A 19,887-nucleotide genomic window follows, 5' to 3' on the forward strand; every position below is an offset into this window, starting at 1 on the left:
CCTCCTTCCACACAAAGCATAAAACTGAGGAGCCCGTGATCCACGGGAGGGTGTATAGGCAGAGGGGAGGGGTTACACTTTTTAAAGTGTAATACTTTGTGTGGCCTCCGGAGGCAGAAGCTATACACCCAATTGTCTGGGTCTCCCAATGGAGCGACAAAGAAAAGAAGGATGTGTGAAACTGGCCTTAAACAACCATTGATTGGCCGGTACTTTAACTGCCTGTTTGGACAGGCTAAAGGCACCACCATGTTTACAAAAAATTGGTTAGCATGATGGTTCTCTGTGCATACAATATCTCTGTTCTTGGCAAAACATATCCTGTTTACACTGGGGGATATGCTGCAAAGAAAGATCACATTTAAAGGGAACCTGTCAGGCCCCTTGTGCCCTTCAACCCAGCAGCATTCATGGCTGTATGTGCACGTTCCCTCCCTGACCAGCCCTGTATAACGCTATTCACTAATATGAGTGTTTAAAAAAAAACGACTTACAAACCACAATTTCCGTATGCTAATTAGGAAGCGTTGTTTCCCCAGACTAGTCGGCCCTCTTTCCATGTTATCATGCCCCTGTAAGTGTGATAACATGATTTCAACAAGCTGGTATCACCGCCAGCTCCTGGAAATGTCGTGCATGCGCGCCGCTCATTTCGACTGCGTCAGTGCACCTCAGAAGCAGGGTGGACACTTTCCGACTTTATTAGGCGCCATGCGCATGACCGGAGGTTCAAAAAAAGGCTTACTTACACGTCTTCTGCACTCCTGGTCGTGCGCAGTGTGCCTAATGAAGCTGGGATGCCTCCACCCCACTTCTGGGGGCAGTGACGTGGCCAAAATGAGCCGTGTGCGAGAATTCCAGGAGCTGGCGGTGACACCAGCTTGTAGAAATCATGTTATCACGTGATTACATGGAAAAAGGGCGGACTAGTCTGGGTAACTAACTCCCCTGTGACTAGTCCAGGCCCAAATTAGCATAGGGACAGCGAGGTTTATCGGTCGTTTTTTAAACATTCATATTCGTGAATAACATTATACAGGGCGGGTTAGGGAGTGAATTTGGGCACAAAAGTTACAATGCTGCTGGGTTGGAGGCCACAGGGGACCTGACAGGTTCCCTTTAAGCACTCCTAAAAATCATTTCACCTGATAAACCAACCTTTGTGTTGCTCTTCAGACCTAGGAAGGCTCATTCCTGATAATCAGCCAATGTAAAGGCAGATAAGCTCTTTTTCGTTTTCTTGAAATCATATGGAGTTAAGGGTCATTTACACGCTGCAACATCGCTAACGATATATCGTCGGGGTCACGTCGTCAGTGACACACATCTGGCGCCGTTAGCGACATCACAGCGTGTGACACCAAGGAGCGATGATTAATGAGCGCAAAAACATGAAAAATCGTTGCTCGTTGACACGTCGCTCTTTTCCATAACATCGTTGCTGCTGCAGGTACGATGTTGTTCGTTGTTCCTGTGGCACCACACATCGCTATGTGTGACACCACAGGAACGACGAACATCTCCTTACCTGCGGCTATTGGACGGCTGCCGTGTGACGTTGCTGTGACGCCGCACGAACAGCCCCCTTAGAAAGGAGGCGAATCGCCGGCCAGAGCGACGTCGCAGAGAAGGTAAGTCTGTGTGATGGATGTTAGCGATGTTGTGCGCCACGGGCAGCGATTTGCCTGTGACGCACAACCGACGGGGGCGGGTACGCATGCTAGCGATATCGGTACAGATATCGCAGCGTGTAAAGTACCCTTTAACCCCTTCAGCCCCCGGGCACTTTCCGTTTTTGCGTTTTTGTTTTTTGCTCCTTTTCTTCCGAGAGCCGTAACTTTTTTATTATTCCGTCAATCTTGCCATATGACGGCTTTATTTTTTGCGGGACGAGTTGTACTTTTAAATGAAACCATAGGTTTTACCATATATTGTACTGGAAAACAGCAAAAAAATTCCAAGTGTGGAAAAACTGCAAAAAAAGTGTGATCGCACAATAGTTTTTGGGATGTTTTATTCACTGTGTTCACTATATGATCTATATTATAAAACTGATATATCTATGTGATGCCTCAGGTCGGTGCGAGTTTGTAGACACCAAACATGTATAGGTTTACTTGTAGCTAAGGGGTTAAAAAAAATTCACACGTTTGTCCAATAAAAGTGTCGCACGTTTTGCGCCATTTTCCGAAACACGTAGCGTTCTTATTTTTTCGGATCTATGGCTCAGTGATGGCTTATTTTTTGCGTCTCGAGCTGACGTTTATAATGGTACCATTTTTGCGCAGATGCTACGTTTTGATCGTCTGTTATTGCATTTTGCGTAAAACTTGCAGCGACCAAAAAACGTAATTTTGGCGTTTGGAATTTTTTTGCCACTACGCCGTTTACCAATCAGATTAATTGATTTTATATTTTGATAGATCGGGCATTTCTGAACGCGGCGATACCAAATATGTGTATATTTATTTATTTTTTAACCCTTTAATTTTCAATGGGGGGAAAGGGGGGTGATTTGAACTTTTAGGTTTTTTGTTTTTATTTTATTTTAATAGTCCTTCTAGGGGGCTATAGCGATCAGCAATCCGATCGCTATTATCTATCTGCTGATCACAGCTATACAGCTGTAAACAGCAGATTCAGTCACTTTGTTTTTCCCTCTGCTCTCGGCGGAGGGAAAATGAAAGTGAAACATCATAGCTGCAGGCGTCATCACATGACCCTGTGCTACGATGGCAACCACCGATAGTCACGTGATACCGCCGCCCCCACCGGAAGTCACGTGCATTAAGTAAAAAACATGGCTGCGTGCATTTAGATCTTGCTGCCAGACTTTGGCAGCAAGATTTAAGGGGTATATGGCCGCGGGTGGAAGTGATTCCACCCGCGGCTAGCAGGCACACATGTCAGCTGTTAAAAACAGCTGATATGTGTGCCGACCGCAGCAGCCTGCCCGCGGCAGGGGGCGGGGCTTAACGGGACACGATCCTGGACGGATAGATCCGTCCAAGGTCGTGAAGGGGTTAAAACCAGAATCATGCATTTTGTACTGCAAATTACAGGCTTAGTCTTGCACCCATCTATACATGATGTCTCCCTATTCCATGTGTCTCAACGGCCTTAATTGTGCAGCACCTACCAGTTCCCCGTAGATGTCGACACAACCCCCAGTAGTTGTGCTGACTGAGCCCACGGCCAGCAAAGTGTTAAGATGATGCCAGGAGATGAGAGACGGTGATGCCGTGACATTTGGAGTTTCTATACGATGGTCAAAGTACACGGCCATTATTACCCACTGCTCGGAGACCTGGGGGGGGGGAGACAAAAATGTAACAGTCATGTTAATACATTTGAAAAATGTTATCCTCTACTTGTCTGTAGCATAGTCATTGGCAGCTTTGATTGGGCAGGTCCCACCCGTACAAAACCCCATCAGGGGACCCATGGGGAAGCCGTGTATGTGTAAGCTCCATCCAAACTGTGTCGTCCTATGAAGCACTGTCTTTTTTCCAATATTCCACACATTTAGATATTACACCGAGCAGATCATTGTGCACTAATTTACATATCCATTGTAGATTCAGTAAAAACAAAGAAAAAACCCCAGACAGTGTAGCATGCTGCGCTATTTTTTCTTCTTAATAAAAATATGGACCCCATTATAGAAACCTGATGAACCCCATTTTAGTTAATGGGGTCCACTAGGTGCTGCTGACATATAATCATGTAGGGCTATTCTCAAGTTCTTTCATTGGTAAAATTCCAATATTGTACCTATGCCTGATAAAACTTTGAATTTTTCATCTTATTAAAAATGCTCCAGAAGAAGAGAGATTTTTTAATTATATTGTTTACAGCTTGGTGTCTAGGAAACTGGCATTCTCTGCAGTGTACCAGTGGTAGCCGGAACCAGCGATTGCAAGCTCTTTGCTATATAGGTTGTAACTAGTGATGAGTGGGCACTACCATGCTCGAGTGCTCAGTACTTGTAACTAGTGATGAGCGGGCACTACCATGCTCGGGTGCTCGATACTTGTAACTAGTGATGAGCGGGCACTACCATGCTCGGGTGCTCAGTGATGAGCGGGCACTACCATGCTCAGGTGCTCAGTACTCGTAACTAGTGATGAGCGGGCACTACCATGCTCAGGTGCTCAGTACTCGTAACTAGTGATGAGCGGGCACTACCATGCTCAGGTGCTCAGTACTCGTAACTAGTGATGAGCGGGCACTACCATGCTCAGGTGCTCAGTACTCGTAACTAGTGATGAGCGGGCACTACCATGCTCGGGTGCTCAGTGATGAGCGGGCACTACCATGCTCAGGTGCTCAGTACTCGTAACTAGTGATGAGCAGGCACTACCATGCTCGGGTGCTCAGTGATGAGCGGGCACTACCATGCTCAGGTGCTCAGTACTCGTAACTAGTGATGAGCGGGCACTACCATGCTCGGGTGCTCGTAACAAGCAGATGGATACTCGGATGGGTGTGACTTGAGTATAATTGAAGTCAATGGGGAACTGGTGCATTTTTACAGAACAGGTTCTGCAAAAATGCTTGAGTTCCCCATTGACTTTACTCTGGTACTTGAGTCGTGCCCATCCGAGCATCAAACTTCTATTTACGAGTATTGAGCACCCGAGCATGGCTGTGCCTGCTCATCACTAGTTACGAGTACCGAGCACCCGAGCATGGTAGTGCCCGCTCATCACTAGTTACGAGTACTGAGCACGGTAGTGCCCGCTCATCACTAGTTACAAGTACTGAGCACCTGAGCATGGTAGTGCCTGCTCATCACTAGTTACGAGTACCGAGCACCCGAGCATGGTAGTGCCCGCTCATCACTAGTTACGAGTACCGAGCACCCGAGCATGGTAGTGCTCGCTCATCACTAGGAGTACTGAGCACCCGAGCATGGTAGTGTCCGCTCATCATTAGTTACGAGTACCAAGCACCTGAGCATGGTAGTGCTCACTCATCACTAGTTACGAGTACTGAGCACCCGAGCATGGTAGTGCTCGCTCATCACTAGTTACGAGTACTGAGCACCCGAGCATGGTAGTACTCACTCATCACTAGTTACGAGTACTGAGCACCCGAGCATGGTAGTGCTCGCTCATCACTAGTTACAAGTACCGAGCACCCGAGCATGGTAGTGCCTGCTCATCACTAGTTACGAGTGCTGAGCACCCGAGCATGGTAGTGCTCGCTCATCACTAGTTACGAGTACTGAGCACCCGAGCATGGTAGTGCCCGCTCATCACTATTTACGAGTACCGAGTATGGTAGTGCTCGCTCATAACTAGTTACGAGTACAGAGCACCCGAGCATGGTAGTGCCCGCTCATCACTAGTTACGAGTACCGAGCATGGTAGTGCCCACTCATCACTAGCGTAAGCTCTGTTCTGAAACTGGCTGGATCTCACCGGCTTTTGTGCCCTTGTTCTCTATTGATTCCGCAGAGATAAGATCACCTGTTTGCAGCGTGAGAGAGGGAACAGTTGGTGGCAGCAGAGCAATCAGGCCGCTGTTCCATACTGTCAATCATTATTATTATTATTATTATTATTATTGTTTATTTATAGAGCACCATTGATTCCATGGTGCTGTACATGAGGGGGTTACATACAGAATACATGTACACGTTACAATAGACAGACTAGCACAGGGGGAAGAGGGCCCTGCCCTTGCGGGCTTACATCCTAAAGGATTTTGGGGAGGAGACAGTAGGTGGGGTGTAGGTGGGGCGGCAGCTCCGCACGGTGGTGGGGCGGCAGCTCCGCACGGTGGTGGGGCGGCAGCTCCGCACGGTGGTGGGGCGGCAGCTCCGCACGGTGGTGGGGCGGCAGTTCCGCACGGTGGTGGGGCGGCAGCTCCGCACGGTGGTGGGGCGGCAGCTCCGCACGGTGGTGGGGCGGCATCAGAAATAGATTGCACCTCTGGCAAGCAGCTGGCCAGTAGGGAGAGATGGTGAACTATTAAACTCCTGGAGATGAGAAGACCCCTTTAAATTCTGTTTTTCAGTTCTGATGACGACACATAGGCGTGAAGGACTCCTGTGGGTGTTTTCAGCACAGTATGGTGGGAACTGTTAAGGGTAAATCGTGGTAACATATTCCCTTAAAATTCTGTGGGTAGAATCGTGGATCTTCCCAGTGCACATGGCAAACAAGTAGCTCTGATGGGGGTGAATTTAGGGTAATAGGAGACTGGGTACAGCTGTGGAAATCAATGTGAGACCGGTCCATGTGCTGAGCACCATATCTGGACCCCTGTGGATCTCCAGACCCAAATTCAAGAACTTGGTGGGCACAGATGGGACAGTGGTGTTCGGATCGGGAGACTCATGGCCGGGCCGGACCGTAATGGGTGCGAAAGCGACAGCACGACGCGACACCCGCCCCATATACGGCACCGTACACATGAGACCGGATTCACACACCGCGACCGCTCCGCCATAACAAATATTCAATAGCCGGGACCCTCGCTGATCACGACAATGGGGTCCGCTGCCTGTGATGTGTGCGTCGCCCCCATTATTAGTGGGGTCCCCGCCTCTGTCCTATGGATCGATGAGCAATTTTGGATCAATCCCTTGTAGCTGCCCCATCACCACTGGAAATTGTGACCCTCAGACAGTCCCATGTAAATTTCATCAGCACCTTATAATGGCTGCTGAACATTATAACTTATAATAGTTTAACCCCTTCACTCCCCTCCCAATAATAATAATAATGGTGGCGGGTATCACAGTGGATGTGATGCGCATCAGACGGAGCGCACTCACAGCGATATCCTGCACACACCTGAACCTCCCCCCGGAACTCGGTGCAGCCTCGGTCTTACCCTCCGGCCTCCTCCTTGATTATCGCCGTTCACTCCCGTTAGGCTTCACCTCCACAACCAGGCCGCTTCGCTTTCCCGTTACCCTGACAACGGAGCAGAGAGACCACGTGCTCACAACGCTCCAATCATTGCGACGCAGTGCTCTATCGCCATCTAGCGTTCAAAGTCTGCGCTGCTTTGAATTGAGCGTTCTACCGTCCGTTATAGGGGTTTTGCGGGTTTCTACAGTCACGTGACTCCTCCCCACCTGCCATTGTTCTTCCTACTGTTTGTTTATTTGTTTATACAATTTCATGTCGCTTCTTTTTAACCCATTCATAACCAGGGTACTTACATTTAATGCTCAGGGTATTCTGGTTTCCTCCCGCACTGCAAAGACAAACTGATAGTGAATTTAGATATTGGCATTGTTGCTGATATACAGTATGTATCTGTAAAAATTAGTGGTGCTATATAAGCGAATAAATATTATATTATCCCTGGAATCAGGCTCTCTGCCCCTACATTATGCTGCTCTCAGATTACAAAGCAAAAACCTGCTGACTGATTTTCTTTAATGTGTATTATACAGGGTGCATTTTTATGTGTATTTTCCATTGCACCATTGTTTATGGTACTTTTGGTGTAGAATAAAGGCCGCTATAAACGCAACGATATTGCTAGTGATCTCGTTAGCGATGCGACACGCCCAGATCGTTGCTACGATTTGCCGAGATCGCTCATAGGTCGTTTTGTAGCGGTCACATGTACCCATCTTACAAACGACGCTATATCGTTCTGCGATATATTGTTTCACCAAGGCGGTTGTGTGGACACTGTCACACAGCATTCCTCCAAACGATTCCGGCAACATCAGAGGCGTATAATTGTCCATAGCATACACCCTGGCGTGACTCCAATCAGAGCGGAGAAGGCGTGGAGCATTGCTCGTAACGTCACGCCCGCGTCACTGATGACGGACGCACTAACGATGTCGTTCGTCGTTGGCCGGGTGTCAAACGTAGCAATATGTCGGCTGCGTTCACAACGACGAACAGTATTTTAAAAATGAACGACGTGTCAACGATCAACGATTTTCGCTAGTTTTACGATCGTTCAGAGTCTCTCGTAGGTATCACACGCAACGACGTCGCTAATGACGACGGAAATGCGTCATGAAAACCGATACCCCCATCGACATATCGCCAGATAAATCGTAGCGTGTAACGGGGCCTTTAGTGTTGGTAACGTTCTGTGTATAGGAGTCAATTGTAAATTCATATTCATTCAGAGGATATGTATTAGAATGATTTGATATGGATGTTAATGTAATATACAGTCAGGGCCAGAAATATTTGGACAGTGACACAAGTTTTGTTATTTTAGCTGTTTACAAAAACATGTTCAGAAATACAATTATATATATAATATGGGCTGAAAGTGCACACTCCCAGCTGCAATATGAGAGTTTTCACATCCAAATCGGAGAAAGGGTTTAGGAATCATAGCTCTGTAATGCATAGCCTCCTCTTTTTCAAGGGACCAAAAGTAATTGGACAAGGGACTTTAAGGGCTGCAATTAACTCTGAAGGCGTCTCCCTCGTTAACCTGTAATCAATGAAGTAGTTAAAAGGTCTGGGGTTGATTACAGGTGTGTGGTTTTGCATTTGGAAGCTGTTGCTGTGACCAGACAACATGCGGTCTAAGGAACTCTCAATTGAGGTGAAGCAGAACATCCTGAGGCTGAAAAAAAAGAAAAAATCCATCAGAGAGATAGCAGACATGCTTGGAGTAGCAAAATCAACAGTCGGGTACATTCTGAGAAAAAAGGAATTGACTGGTGAGCTTGGGAACTCAAAAAGGCCTGGGCGTCCACGGATGACAACAGTGGTGGATGATCGCCGCATACTTTCTTTGGTGAAGAAGAACCCGTTCACAACATCAACTGAAGTCCAGAACACTCTCAGTGAAGTAGGTGTATCTGTCTCTAAGTCAACAGTAAAGAGAAGACTCCATGAAAGTAAATACAAAGGGTTCACATCTAGATGCAAACCATTCATCAATTCCAAAAATAGACAGGCCAGAGTTAAATTTGCTGAAAAACACCTCATGAAGCCAGCTCAGTTCTGGAAAATTATTCTATGGACAGATGAGACAAAGATCAACCTGTACCAGAATGATGGGAAGAAAAAAGTTTGGAGAAGAAAGGGAACGGCACATGATCCAAGGCACACCACATCCTCTGTAAAACATGGTGGAGGCAACGTGATGGCATGGGCATGCATGGCTTTCAATGGCACTGGGTCACTTGTGTTTATTGATGACATAACAGCAGACAAGAGTAGCCGGATGAATTCTGAAGTGTACAGGGATATACTTTCAGCCCAGATTCAGCCAAATGCCGCAAAGTTGATCGGACGGCGCTTCATAGTACAGATGGACAATGACCGCAAGCATACAGCCAAAGCTACCCAGGAGTTCATGAGTGCAAAAAAGTGGAACATTCTGCAATGGCCAAGTCAATCACCAGATCTTAACCCAATTGAGCATGCATTTCACTTGCTCAAATCCAGACTTAAGACGGAAAGACCCACAAACAAGCAAGACCTGAAGGCTGCGGCTGTAAAGGCCTGGCAAAGCATTAAGAAGGAGGAAACCCAGCGTTTGGTGATGTCCATGGGTTCCAGACTTAAGGCAGTGATTGCCTCCAAAGGATTCGCAACAAAATATTGAAAATAAAAATATTTTGTTTGGGTTTGGTTTATTTGTCCAATTACTTTTGACCTCCTAAAATGTGGAGTGTTTGTAAAGAAATGTGACAATTCCTACAATTTCTATCAGATATTTTTGTTCAAACCTTCAAATTAAACGTTACAATCTGCACTTGAATTCTGTTGTAGAGGTTTCATTTCAAATCCAATGTGGTGGCATGCAGAGCCCAACTCGCGAAAATTGTGTCACTGTCCAAATATTTCTGGACCTAACTGTATGTATTTCTGTGTGTATAATCTTGCTTGATACAATCGGAGAAGATCCTGGTGGACCTATCAAGGCTTGAACAAGATTGATCTTCCTACAGATCGTTCATCCATCATGTCACGGTGGCTGACAGCTGTAAAAAAAAAAAAAAAAAAAAAGAATGTTTGCTTCCTATAAATGTATGTTTGTGGGAAAAGGTATTGAAATTATGTTATTGCGATATTTTAATAAATTACTGTTTATAACACTGTGAGAGCTGGGACTGAAATGATCTATGACCCCGCTAGGTATGAATGAGTAAATTTGATTTAGGGCCCATGTACATGTTAGCAGCGTTTTGGATGCTGCATATTTTCGCTGCATCCAAAACTTTGCGTTGTGCAGTAAAACACAGTGGATGAGATTCATAGAAATCTGCCCACTCTGTTTTTTTTAGATACTCCATAAAATGATTTTCGGCGCAGCTTTCCGAGCCGCAGCATGTCAGTTTATTCTAGCGGAGACGCGAGTGTTGTGGGCGGGAGAACACAGCGAAAATCCGCTGCGCCAAGAAAACTGATCATGGGCACGGACACTGCGTTCCTCTGCAAAGAACCCTCGCGTCTCCGCAAGACAAGACACACAGAACGTAGTCTAGAACGCAGCGTCTCCTGATTGTAGAAATGTACCCTTAGGTCCTGTGCCCACGCTGCATATTTTGACGCAGATTTTCAGAAATCTGCAGCATAATCTGCATGTCCATTGTGAAGCCAGCAAAGTCTATGAGAATTCAGAAGTGCTGTGCCCACCTTGAGTATTTTTCCCTTGCGTATTTGGTGCAGAATTCTTTTTTTCTGCACCAAATACGCAAGGGAAAAATACTCAACGTGGGCACAGAACTTCTGAATTCTCATAGACTTTGCTGGATTCACAATGGACATGCAGATTTTACTGCAGATTTCTGAAAAGATGTGTCAAAACTTCACAGCGTGGTCACTGGGCCTTATGGGACCAAAAGTGCACCCAAAAAACGTGCATAAACTCGGCAAAAATACAGTGTGCGCACACGGCCTACAAGTTTTCATTCAACTTAATATGACATAAATACAGTTTGTATCGAAGTATCCACTTATAATTTCCCTTTTTTAATACCAAAAATGTTTACATCTCCCCCCCCCCTTTTTTATAAGGTAAGATCACACAGTGCTTTTTTTTCCCCCCACATGAAAAATGCAGTTTTAGCAAAAAAGAACGTTCTGTACTTTACGCCCTTTTTGATTATTTTTTTCTGCCTTTTTTTCTGCATTAAGTTAAATGGGTAAAAAAATGCAGCAAAAATGAATGCACTGTGGTTAAGGAAAAAAAAAGCTGTATGTACTGAAAACATGCAACATGTGAACAAACCCTTGGCTTTTCTATTTTCATGTTTTGTATATTAGTTATCATTACTAAACTTAATTTGACTTTATTTTGTGAATGTGAAAAACAAACATAGGGAAGAGTATGGAGATGGAAAATCAGTCTAAGATTCATCTGGAGCGCCCATAGGGAGCAATATGCCTATCATGCTGGCACCGGTGGCCAGGACAGACCAATATCATTACATTATCGCTTTCTGATTTTATTCAGTTGTTGCCATAGAACAAAAATGTAATTACACAAAAAAGTAAACAACTAGAAAGCTGTGACAACTTTTTAACTGCTCAGCACTAGTGATGAGCGAGTACTAAAATGTTCGGGAGCTCGAGGCTCGGGCCGAGCATCTCAAAATACTCGTGTACTCGGCCCGAGCACCGAGCCCAATGTTATCCTATGGGAGACCCGAGTATTATTCTGAAATGATCCCCGGCAGCATGTAGAAACCATAAAACTTTAAATTAAAAAAAAAACGTGCGTGTGTGTGTAAGCGTGCATATATATATACACGCGGAGTGGCGTGCGGGAGGGGCCGTAGCCGAGCGGGGAAGTGTCGGGCTAAAGGCACGGTCATGCTGTGAGGGCCGGCCAATCACTGCAATTCCACAAGTAACAGGGCTGTGGCATTGCAGTGGTCTGCCAGCCAATCCCTGCATGAGGGGTGGCTGTAAAAAGAGCGCCAACATGAAGACCACGAGTACAGCACGAGTATCGCGAAATTACTCGGTCCCCGCCGAGTAGCCAGAGTACAGTGATACTCGTGCGAGTACCGAGTAGTGACAAGCATACTCGCTCAACACTACTCAGCACATTTGCCAATCTGCACTGCACAGTTGCCATGCTGCTCGGCACAGTTGCCACACTGATCGGCACAGTTGCCACACTGCTCGGCACAGTTGCCATGTTGCACGGCACAATTGCCACGCTGCACGGCACAGTTGCCACGCTGCACAGCACAGTTGCCACGCTGCACAGCACAGTTGCCACGCTGCACAGCACAGTTGCCACACTGCACAGCACAGTTGCCACGCTGCACAGCACAGTTGCCATGCTGCACAGCACAGTTGCCATGCTGCTCGGCACAGTTGCCACGCTGCTCGGCACAGTTGCCACGCTGCACAGCACAGTTGCCACACTGCACAGCACAGTTGCCATGCTGCATAGCACAGTTGCCATGCTGCACAGCACAGTTGCCATGCTGCTCGGCACAGTTGCCATGCTGCACAGCACAGTTGCCACGCTGCACAGCACAGTTGCCACGCTGCACAGCACAGTTGCCACGCTGCACAGCACAGTTGCCATGCTGCACAGCAGAGTTGCCACGCTGCTCGGCACAGTTGCCACGTTGCACAGCACAGTTGCCACGCTGCACAGCACAGTTGCCACACTGCACAGCACAGTTGCCACACTGCACAGCACAGTTGCCACGTTGCACAGCACAGTTGCCATGCTGCACAGCACAGTTGCCATGCTGCTCGGCACAGTTGCCATGCTGCACGGCAGAGTTGCCATGCTGCACAGCAGAGTTGCCACACTGCTCGGCACAGTTGCCACGTTGCACAGCACAGTTGCCACGCTGCACAGCACAGTTGCCATGCTGCACAGCACAGTTGCCACGTTGCACAGCACAGTTACCATGTTGCACAGCACATTTGACATGCTACTTGGCACAGTTGCCATACTGCATAGTTACCATGCTATACAACACACCATAGTTGCCATGTTGCACTGCACAGTTGCCATGCTATACAGCACACCATAGTTGACATGTTGCACTGCACAGTTGCCATGCTATACTGCACACCATAGTTGCCATGTTGCACTGCACAGTTGCCATGCTATACAGCACACCATAGTTGACATGTTGCACTGCACAGTTGCCATGCTGCACTGTTGTCATGTTGGACACCATAGCTGCCATGCTGCCACACCCTGTGATTCCCAACGAGCACAAAACACACAGTTCAGAATGTTTCTATAATGGGCAGGACTCAGGAGAGACTATAAGGAGGATCTTTATAGAGCAAGGAATGCTGGGAGTTGTAGTTCCCCAACACTCCTCCCATCAAGGGCTTCACCATCAGTCACAACACTTCCGGCACGCCCACCGCGTCAATCAAAATCTCCCCAACCAATAGCATAAAGCTTTACAATAAAACCCGGCTAACTTGTCGTTTACATATTTAAAACTCCTTCCTCTATTGGTGAAACCAACCAGCCAATCAGAAAGCTTTTCCTCTCGCCATTGACATCATTAAACTCTGCCCTCTATGCCCATGACTCCCAGCGCTCCTCAGCGTTGTGGCTTTTGATTGGGTCTCTCCTCTTGTAGCTCCGCCTTTTCAGGAAATGACAACCAATGGAAGCGTTTGTTTGGGTTGCGAGGGGCGTGGCGTGTTTTGGCAGGCTGGCTTGGCGCGGGTTGTTGTCAGATGCGGACGCGAGCTTGGGAGAGGAGGGTCGGCACCAGGATCTGTTGGCGCTTTGGACCGGGCCCCGTGGATGGCACCGGGGTCACTGACAGCTGGCTCTGCTGGGATACACTGGGATTTATTGGCTGCTTGCTTCCCATAGGCCCATGGTGCTTGGGCTGCCAGCCGCATCAGGCCCTCCCATCCTTCTTCATGCATCAGGTAAGGGCTACCTCTATACACTGTGTCTGATGTGGAACTACAACTCCCAGCAGGCTCTTTGACTTGCATGTTTTCATTTTCTTCTTCATGTTCCCTAGATTCTATGGATCTAGACACTAAGACATGCTGGGAGTTGTAGTCCTCCAGCCCTTAACCAGAAGGGGGATGGCAATAAATTAGTATTTACCCAGCTGTGACAGTGACAGGTGTCAGATCAAGAGGGGTCTTGTGACCACCTGATTGTTACATTATTCTCCTGCTTTGTGCTAATGCAGGAAGCTGCCCAACTATCACCCCCATCAGGCACCAACATCACATGTCTGTACTGTGTGCCCTGATCATAGGGGGCTTCTGTATAAAGAGGGAACAGGTGGAGGGGCTGAGAGCAGCTGGTGTCCTGGGGCCCCTCATTATCATCAGTGGGGTTGTGTTACTCTATGGCTGTGGGTATCAGCCTGTAGACTGCAGTCAGACCCTATTGGCCTCAATGTATATACTATATACCTGCACTGATGGGTGATATGTATCATTATAGTCCCATTGCTATTATCTTAAATATTTTGAATATTGGCATTTCCTTGGAATTATTGCACCATAGTGTCATTAATCAATATTGATTAAATTGTATTATGATACATTAATGTCATAGTGATACATTGATATACTAGTGAAACATTAATGATTAATAGTGATCTATTGACACATTGCATAGTGATACATTAATAATGTCATTCTGATATGTTAGTGATACATTAATGATATATATAAGTGATATAGTAATACATTGCATAGTGATACATTAATGTCTGATACATTAGCGATACATTAATGATAGTGAAATATTGATACATTGCATAGTGATACATTGTCAGTGATATGATATATTAGTGTACATTAATGTCAGAGATATATTGATATATTAGTAATACATTAATGATAGTGAAATATTGATACATTGCATAGTAATACATTAATAGTGTCATAGTAATATATTGATATAGTAATGATACATTTCATGGTGATACCTTAATGTCATAGTGAAACATTATCTGACACATTGTATAGTGACAGATTCATGAAATGTCAGTGATATACTTGATATTTTTCATAGTGATACATTGATATATTAGTGAAACATTATCTGATACATTGTATAGTGACAGATTCATGAAATGTCAGTGATGTACTTGATATATTTCATAATGATACATTGATAGATTAATGATATGTGTTTCATAGTGATACATTACTGATACATTGCATAGTGATCACTTAGTTCTTCCCTGATCTATCACTAATACTGATCCCTTTCCACAATGTTACTGTTCTGCTCCATTTCATCTTATATCACTTCTTTGTATGTCATTTTATATGATAATTCTTATTTTATCAAAGCCTTAATCATGAACATATCTCTGTAATCTCCAATCCTCCCCATTCCTTATCAGATTATGCTGTGTTAATAATTCCCCCATAAACTATTTTGCAATCTTAGATTACCATAATTGTTCCTTTTTTTCACTCCCCCCATAATAAATGTTTGTATCTATAGTTAACCCCTTCTCTTCCCTAAAATATTGCCCCCCACCCCCAGGCTGTGTTGTTTACTACAAGCCTGGCTCCATCTTGCTGCTTTGATTCCCATAAGAATCTAAATGCTGCTAAACCCGTTTATTATCGCACATGTGCTGCCTGCCTGTGTAGATGGGGTGTTTATTACTGGGGGGGTTATGATGATATTTGGGGGGGGGTGCAAAAAGAAATACAATTTGAAATGCTGCACAAGCTGATGACGTAGCAAAGCAAAGTTCAGCTCCAACAACGCCCCATGGAGATGCCCTAACTTTGGGGACGTTTTATTTAAATTCCTCAGCCCCGGTGGGGCGAGTGAGATATGCATCTGGAAGGGGAGAGTCTGAGCTTTAATTTGCCGCCGGTCCCGAGTGTGTGCGCGGTGCCGGTGCCGAGTTCTGGGCCGGTGAAGGAGCGGTGCCCCCCGCGCCAGGCTGCAGCGTTTGGTGGAGTCTCCAGCCTGAAGCAGCAGCAGAAGAAGACGAGGCGCAGAGGACGAGAGCGCACGGCTCCTCCGCCGAGAAATGAGCGATCCCGGGCGGAGCGAGGCTCGGAGGGGCCCGGCTGCAGGGTGAGGAGGGAGGGCAGCCCCCGGGGGAGCCGGCGAGCCCGGCCCGGCCAAACACACGCCGACCTACAACACTTTTTGGAGGCTGAGTCCTGAGCGCGGCGACGGCGGCTGCTGATCATCATGTCGGGCGCTCTTGTGCTCAACAACAAAACCTGCCCCGATCTCCCCCGACCTCCTCCGTCTGCCCCGACCCCCGACCCTGGCACCCCGGGAGCCCCCACCCGAGCCCCGGGCCCCGTCCCCGCCAGTCTGAGGGGCAGCAGCCCGGGCTGTGCAGCCGGGACAGTGGAAGAGGATTTGTCACTAACAATGGCGGCCATGTTGTTCAGGATTTCTCTCTGTCTCTCTTCTCTCCTCTCTCCACAACTTATTTCTGGAACTGGGGGGTTTGGTTTTTTTTGGGGGGTCACTAACTCCCCTCTAAGCTGTACCCTCTGGAAAGAAAGGGGTTAAAAAAAACCCCTATATAAAAAGCTAAATCCAAAGTAAACAAGGGCATGGATTACACAGGGTGCAAGCAGCCATGAGCCACAGAGCCACCATCAGGGCCATCAGTGGCCACCCCAATCCCATCATTTGGGGGTGTAAATAGAAAAAATTATATTTTTTTTTTCTGTTTCTTTTTTTCCCCCCTTTTTTTATTTTATTTTTTTTATTACCATAAATCACAGGTCATAACTGGAGATCGATCAAACCCCTGATTGTTCCGACCCATTCCCGAAACAATTGAGCGGAGATTGGAGAATCCTTTTTTTATTGTTTATTTATTGTTTTGTTTTTATTTTTTACTTTTTGTTCTACAAATATATTTGATTATTTGTATGGTTTTTGCACATAAACTTTTAATTTTTTTTTTAACCCTTCAACGTCCAGTGACTCACCGGCCATAATTCAGACCTGGAGTGAAAAATCGGTCACAATATCGCAGCCCCTTAATATCCCGTTTTATTCCCAAAATGCTTCAATGGAGATTCTTTTTCTTATTCTTTTTTTATTTGTTTCATAAACAAAAAAAAGTATATTTATTATTATGTGTCGGGTTTTGTAGACACAATTTTTTTTTTTTAACCCTTCCATTTCCAGTGACTCAGACCTGGAGAGAAAATCGGTCACAATATCGCAGCCCATTCCTATCCCGTTTTCTTCCCAAAATGCTCCAATGGAGATTGGAGAATTTTTTTTCTTTTTCTTTTTTTATTTGTTTCTTAAAAAAAAAAAGTATATTTATTATTATATGTAGGGTTTGGGTTACACATATTTTTTACCCCTACCATTTCCAGTGACTCCGAAAAATGAAGTGAAAATCGGGCACAATATCGCAGCCCCTTACTATCTCGTTTTCTTTCCAAAATGCTTCAATGGAGATTGGAGAATCATTTTTATTATTTGTTTTTATTTTTTCATAAACAAAAAAAGTATATTTGTTATTATTTGTATGGTTTACTAGATACATTTTTTTTTAACCCATCCATTTCCAATGGCCACCACTTATTAGAGAACTGATTAAAAAAAAAAGATGGGATCGTTTTTTTTTTTTTTTAAAAAAAATAATATATATATCCATCCATGCCCCCCGAAAATTAGACTTAAAAATATAATTTTTTTTTCTGCTTTTTTTTTTAGGATGACAGTGAAGCTGAAGAGCGGAGAGGAGAACAAGCCAAACGAGAAGACGCTAGAGGTTGAAGAGGAGGAAGAAGCGGCTGCGGAGGCGGCGGTGGTTGTAGCGGCGGCAGGAGAGGAAGAAGATAAAGTGAAGACAGAAGGGGAGCTACTCATCTCGGAGACCCCCGATAAGGATCCCCCCGAGGCCGCGACCCCCGAACAGCAGCCGTCTAAGGTCCAGCAGGATCAGCACCATTTCCTGAGGTCCAGTGTCCGGCCGCACAGCAAGAGGCAGAGGAAGGATTCGGGCAGCAATGGACGGGCGCTCAGTGCCAAAAGCAAAGGTATGCCTCCTATAGTCTCTGCGCCCCTGCACTAATATTTTGGGGTGCAACCTTTCACCTTCACCTTTTTTAGCGTAGGGCCGTTTGTAGCAATTTTGAGTTATTTAAATATTTTATTTTTTTAGGTCGCCCCTTAATAAAGGGCGTTAATAAGACACGCACTTTTTTTTACGCTTTTGCGCAATTCTTTTTAAGGACCTGAAAATCTTTTGCTATTGTATTCTTTACATATAATACATACCATTCATATACAAGCACATTATTTAGTGCAAGAGGTTGACGGTCTACTCCATTTTGTTCAGTTGGCAACCGGTAATCTTGGCTTTTAAATGACCATTGTGCCATAATGGCAAATAGGTTGCCAAACCACGGTCACAGTTGTGATCAGGGGTACGTCTGAGCACAGGAATTTCTGCCCCTTTTGTTTGTCCCGTAGACATGATCTCTGGGATTCACTGTATAAGGGAGGACACAAACATACTCACAGGGAACCTAGATTGTGAGCCCCAATGGGGACAGTGTTGCAATTGTATGTAAAGCGCTGTGGAATTAACAGCGCTTTATAAATGAATAAATATTATTATTATTATATTACTGTCTAGAAAGCACTAAGACTTGACAACAGTGCCACCTGGTGGCAGAACATATATTTGATATTTAACATTTTGTGTTTTTTTTTTTTTTTTTTTTATTATTAAACTGGGTACAAATATAATACCAAAAATAACTTTTTAATTGTAATATTTGTAGGAGAAAAAAATACATATATAATTTTTTTAATATCTCCCTAAAAATGGCCATAGTAATGCACACCTTTTTGTTTTCACCTTACTTGCTATGTCCTGTTATATCCTTTTCTTTCCTGTGACCAAAGAATTTAATAATAAAAATCATTGGAATAGTAAATATTTACTAAACAATAAATAACACAGAATATAAAAACAAATATTTCGTTTTTGCCACCAAATCTGAGAGCAGTATAACATAGGGGCAGAGATCCTGATTCCAGCGATGTCACTTACTGGGCTGCTTAGTGTAGTTTAATCAGCAGCAGATTATCATTACAGGACTACTTGGGTAGTCCAGCATGTTCATAAGCTCTGTATAACTGCTAGATCTGCAGCAGAGAAAGCTTTGATTTTATCAATATAACAGCAAACAGGTCAGTAAGTGACACATCACTGGAATCAGGGTCTTTGTCTCTACATTATGCCGCTTTCAAATGTGGGAGCCAAAACCTGGTGACAGATTCCCTTTAAGGCCACGGATCCTTATGCAGATTTATCCCTCGACATTGAAAAGGGTGAAATCCACTAATGAAATTGATATTCTGTGGATTATAATAATCGGCAGCGCAGGTTAATGTTCCTAATGTGACCCGTTCCAGTCTCATCCACATGGCGGGAACTAATCCACTGCATATCAACCCACTAAATCCACAGTATTTCCTTCTTGTGTGGTTATTCCCAAAATAAGTCGTCGCCTATCCAAAGCATTGGTAAATGAAGGGTACTACTATCAAGATTCTAATTAAGCTTAGGCACAGATTGATGTGCTGGCTGTTCTTATGCCATCGCCCCAGCTATTATTCTCTGTAGAATTGCCGGAAACCACCCAGCGCAGCAGCGATCTGTCCCGTAGAGAACGAGGGGTGCGGTTGTGCGCATGCGCGTCCACTGCTCAGTTCTCACTGGGCATTTCTGAGCCCTGTTTTTGTAATTTATCATGTATCCATTATGTCTTATTAATATTGATGATTGAAACCTCTTGGCAGATCTGTGCATATTCGAGGTAGCCTTCAATTAGGACCGCCCACTGGACTACTAACCATAGAATATGCAGTGATTTTATGGAATAGAATAGAAATTTTTAAAGGGAACCTGTCACCAGTTTTTTGCCCTCTAAGCTGCGGCCACCACCACCGGGCTCTTATATATAGCATTCTAACATGCTGTATATAAGA

General features: G+C 45.2%; 2 protein-coding genes across 3 annotated transcripts in view; one reads left to right on the plus strand and one right to left on the minus strand.

The window, feature by feature from the left end:
- Positions 1-6,932, minus strand: part of IFT140 (intraflagellar transport 140) — a 239,048-nt gene extending 232,116 nt beyond the window's left edge. The window contains exons 1-2 of the mRNA XM_075318259.1: positions 6,847-6,932; positions 3,140-3,307 (exon numbers count right to left, since the gene is read on the minus strand). Coding sequence (XP_075174374.1) covers positions 3,140-3,286 — 147 coding nt within the window. The 5' untranslated portion in view covers positions 3,287-3,307; positions 6,847-6,932. The remainder of the gene's footprint in view (positions 1-3,139; positions 3,308-6,846) is intronic.
- Positions 6,933-13,645: 6,713 nt separating this feature from the next.
- Positions 13,646-19,887, plus strand: part of CRAMP1 (cramped chromatin regulator 1) — a 102,082-nt gene continuing 95,840 nt past the window's right edge. Inside the window, exons 1-2 of one of the 2 annotated variants that reach the window (XM_075318262.1) lie at positions 13,646-13,832; positions 17,599-17,924. In XM_075318262.1, coding sequence (XP_075174377.1) covers positions 17,600-17,924 — 325 coding nt within the window. In that variant the 5' untranslated portion in view covers positions 13,646-13,832; position 17,599. Of the gene's footprint in view, positions 13,833-15,879; positions 15,976-17,598; positions 17,925-19,887 lie in introns of those variants that run through there. The other variant, XM_075318261.1, reaches the window with a different exon arrangement.

This window comes from Anomaloglossus baeobatrachus, chromosome 7 (assembly GCF_048569485.1).
Source record: "Anomaloglossus baeobatrachus isolate aAnoBae1 chromosome 7, aAnoBae1.hap1, whole genome shotgun sequence".
Taxonomy (NCBI): Eukaryota; Metazoa; Chordata; class Amphibia; order Anura; family Aromobatidae; genus Anomaloglossus; species Anomaloglossus baeobatrachus.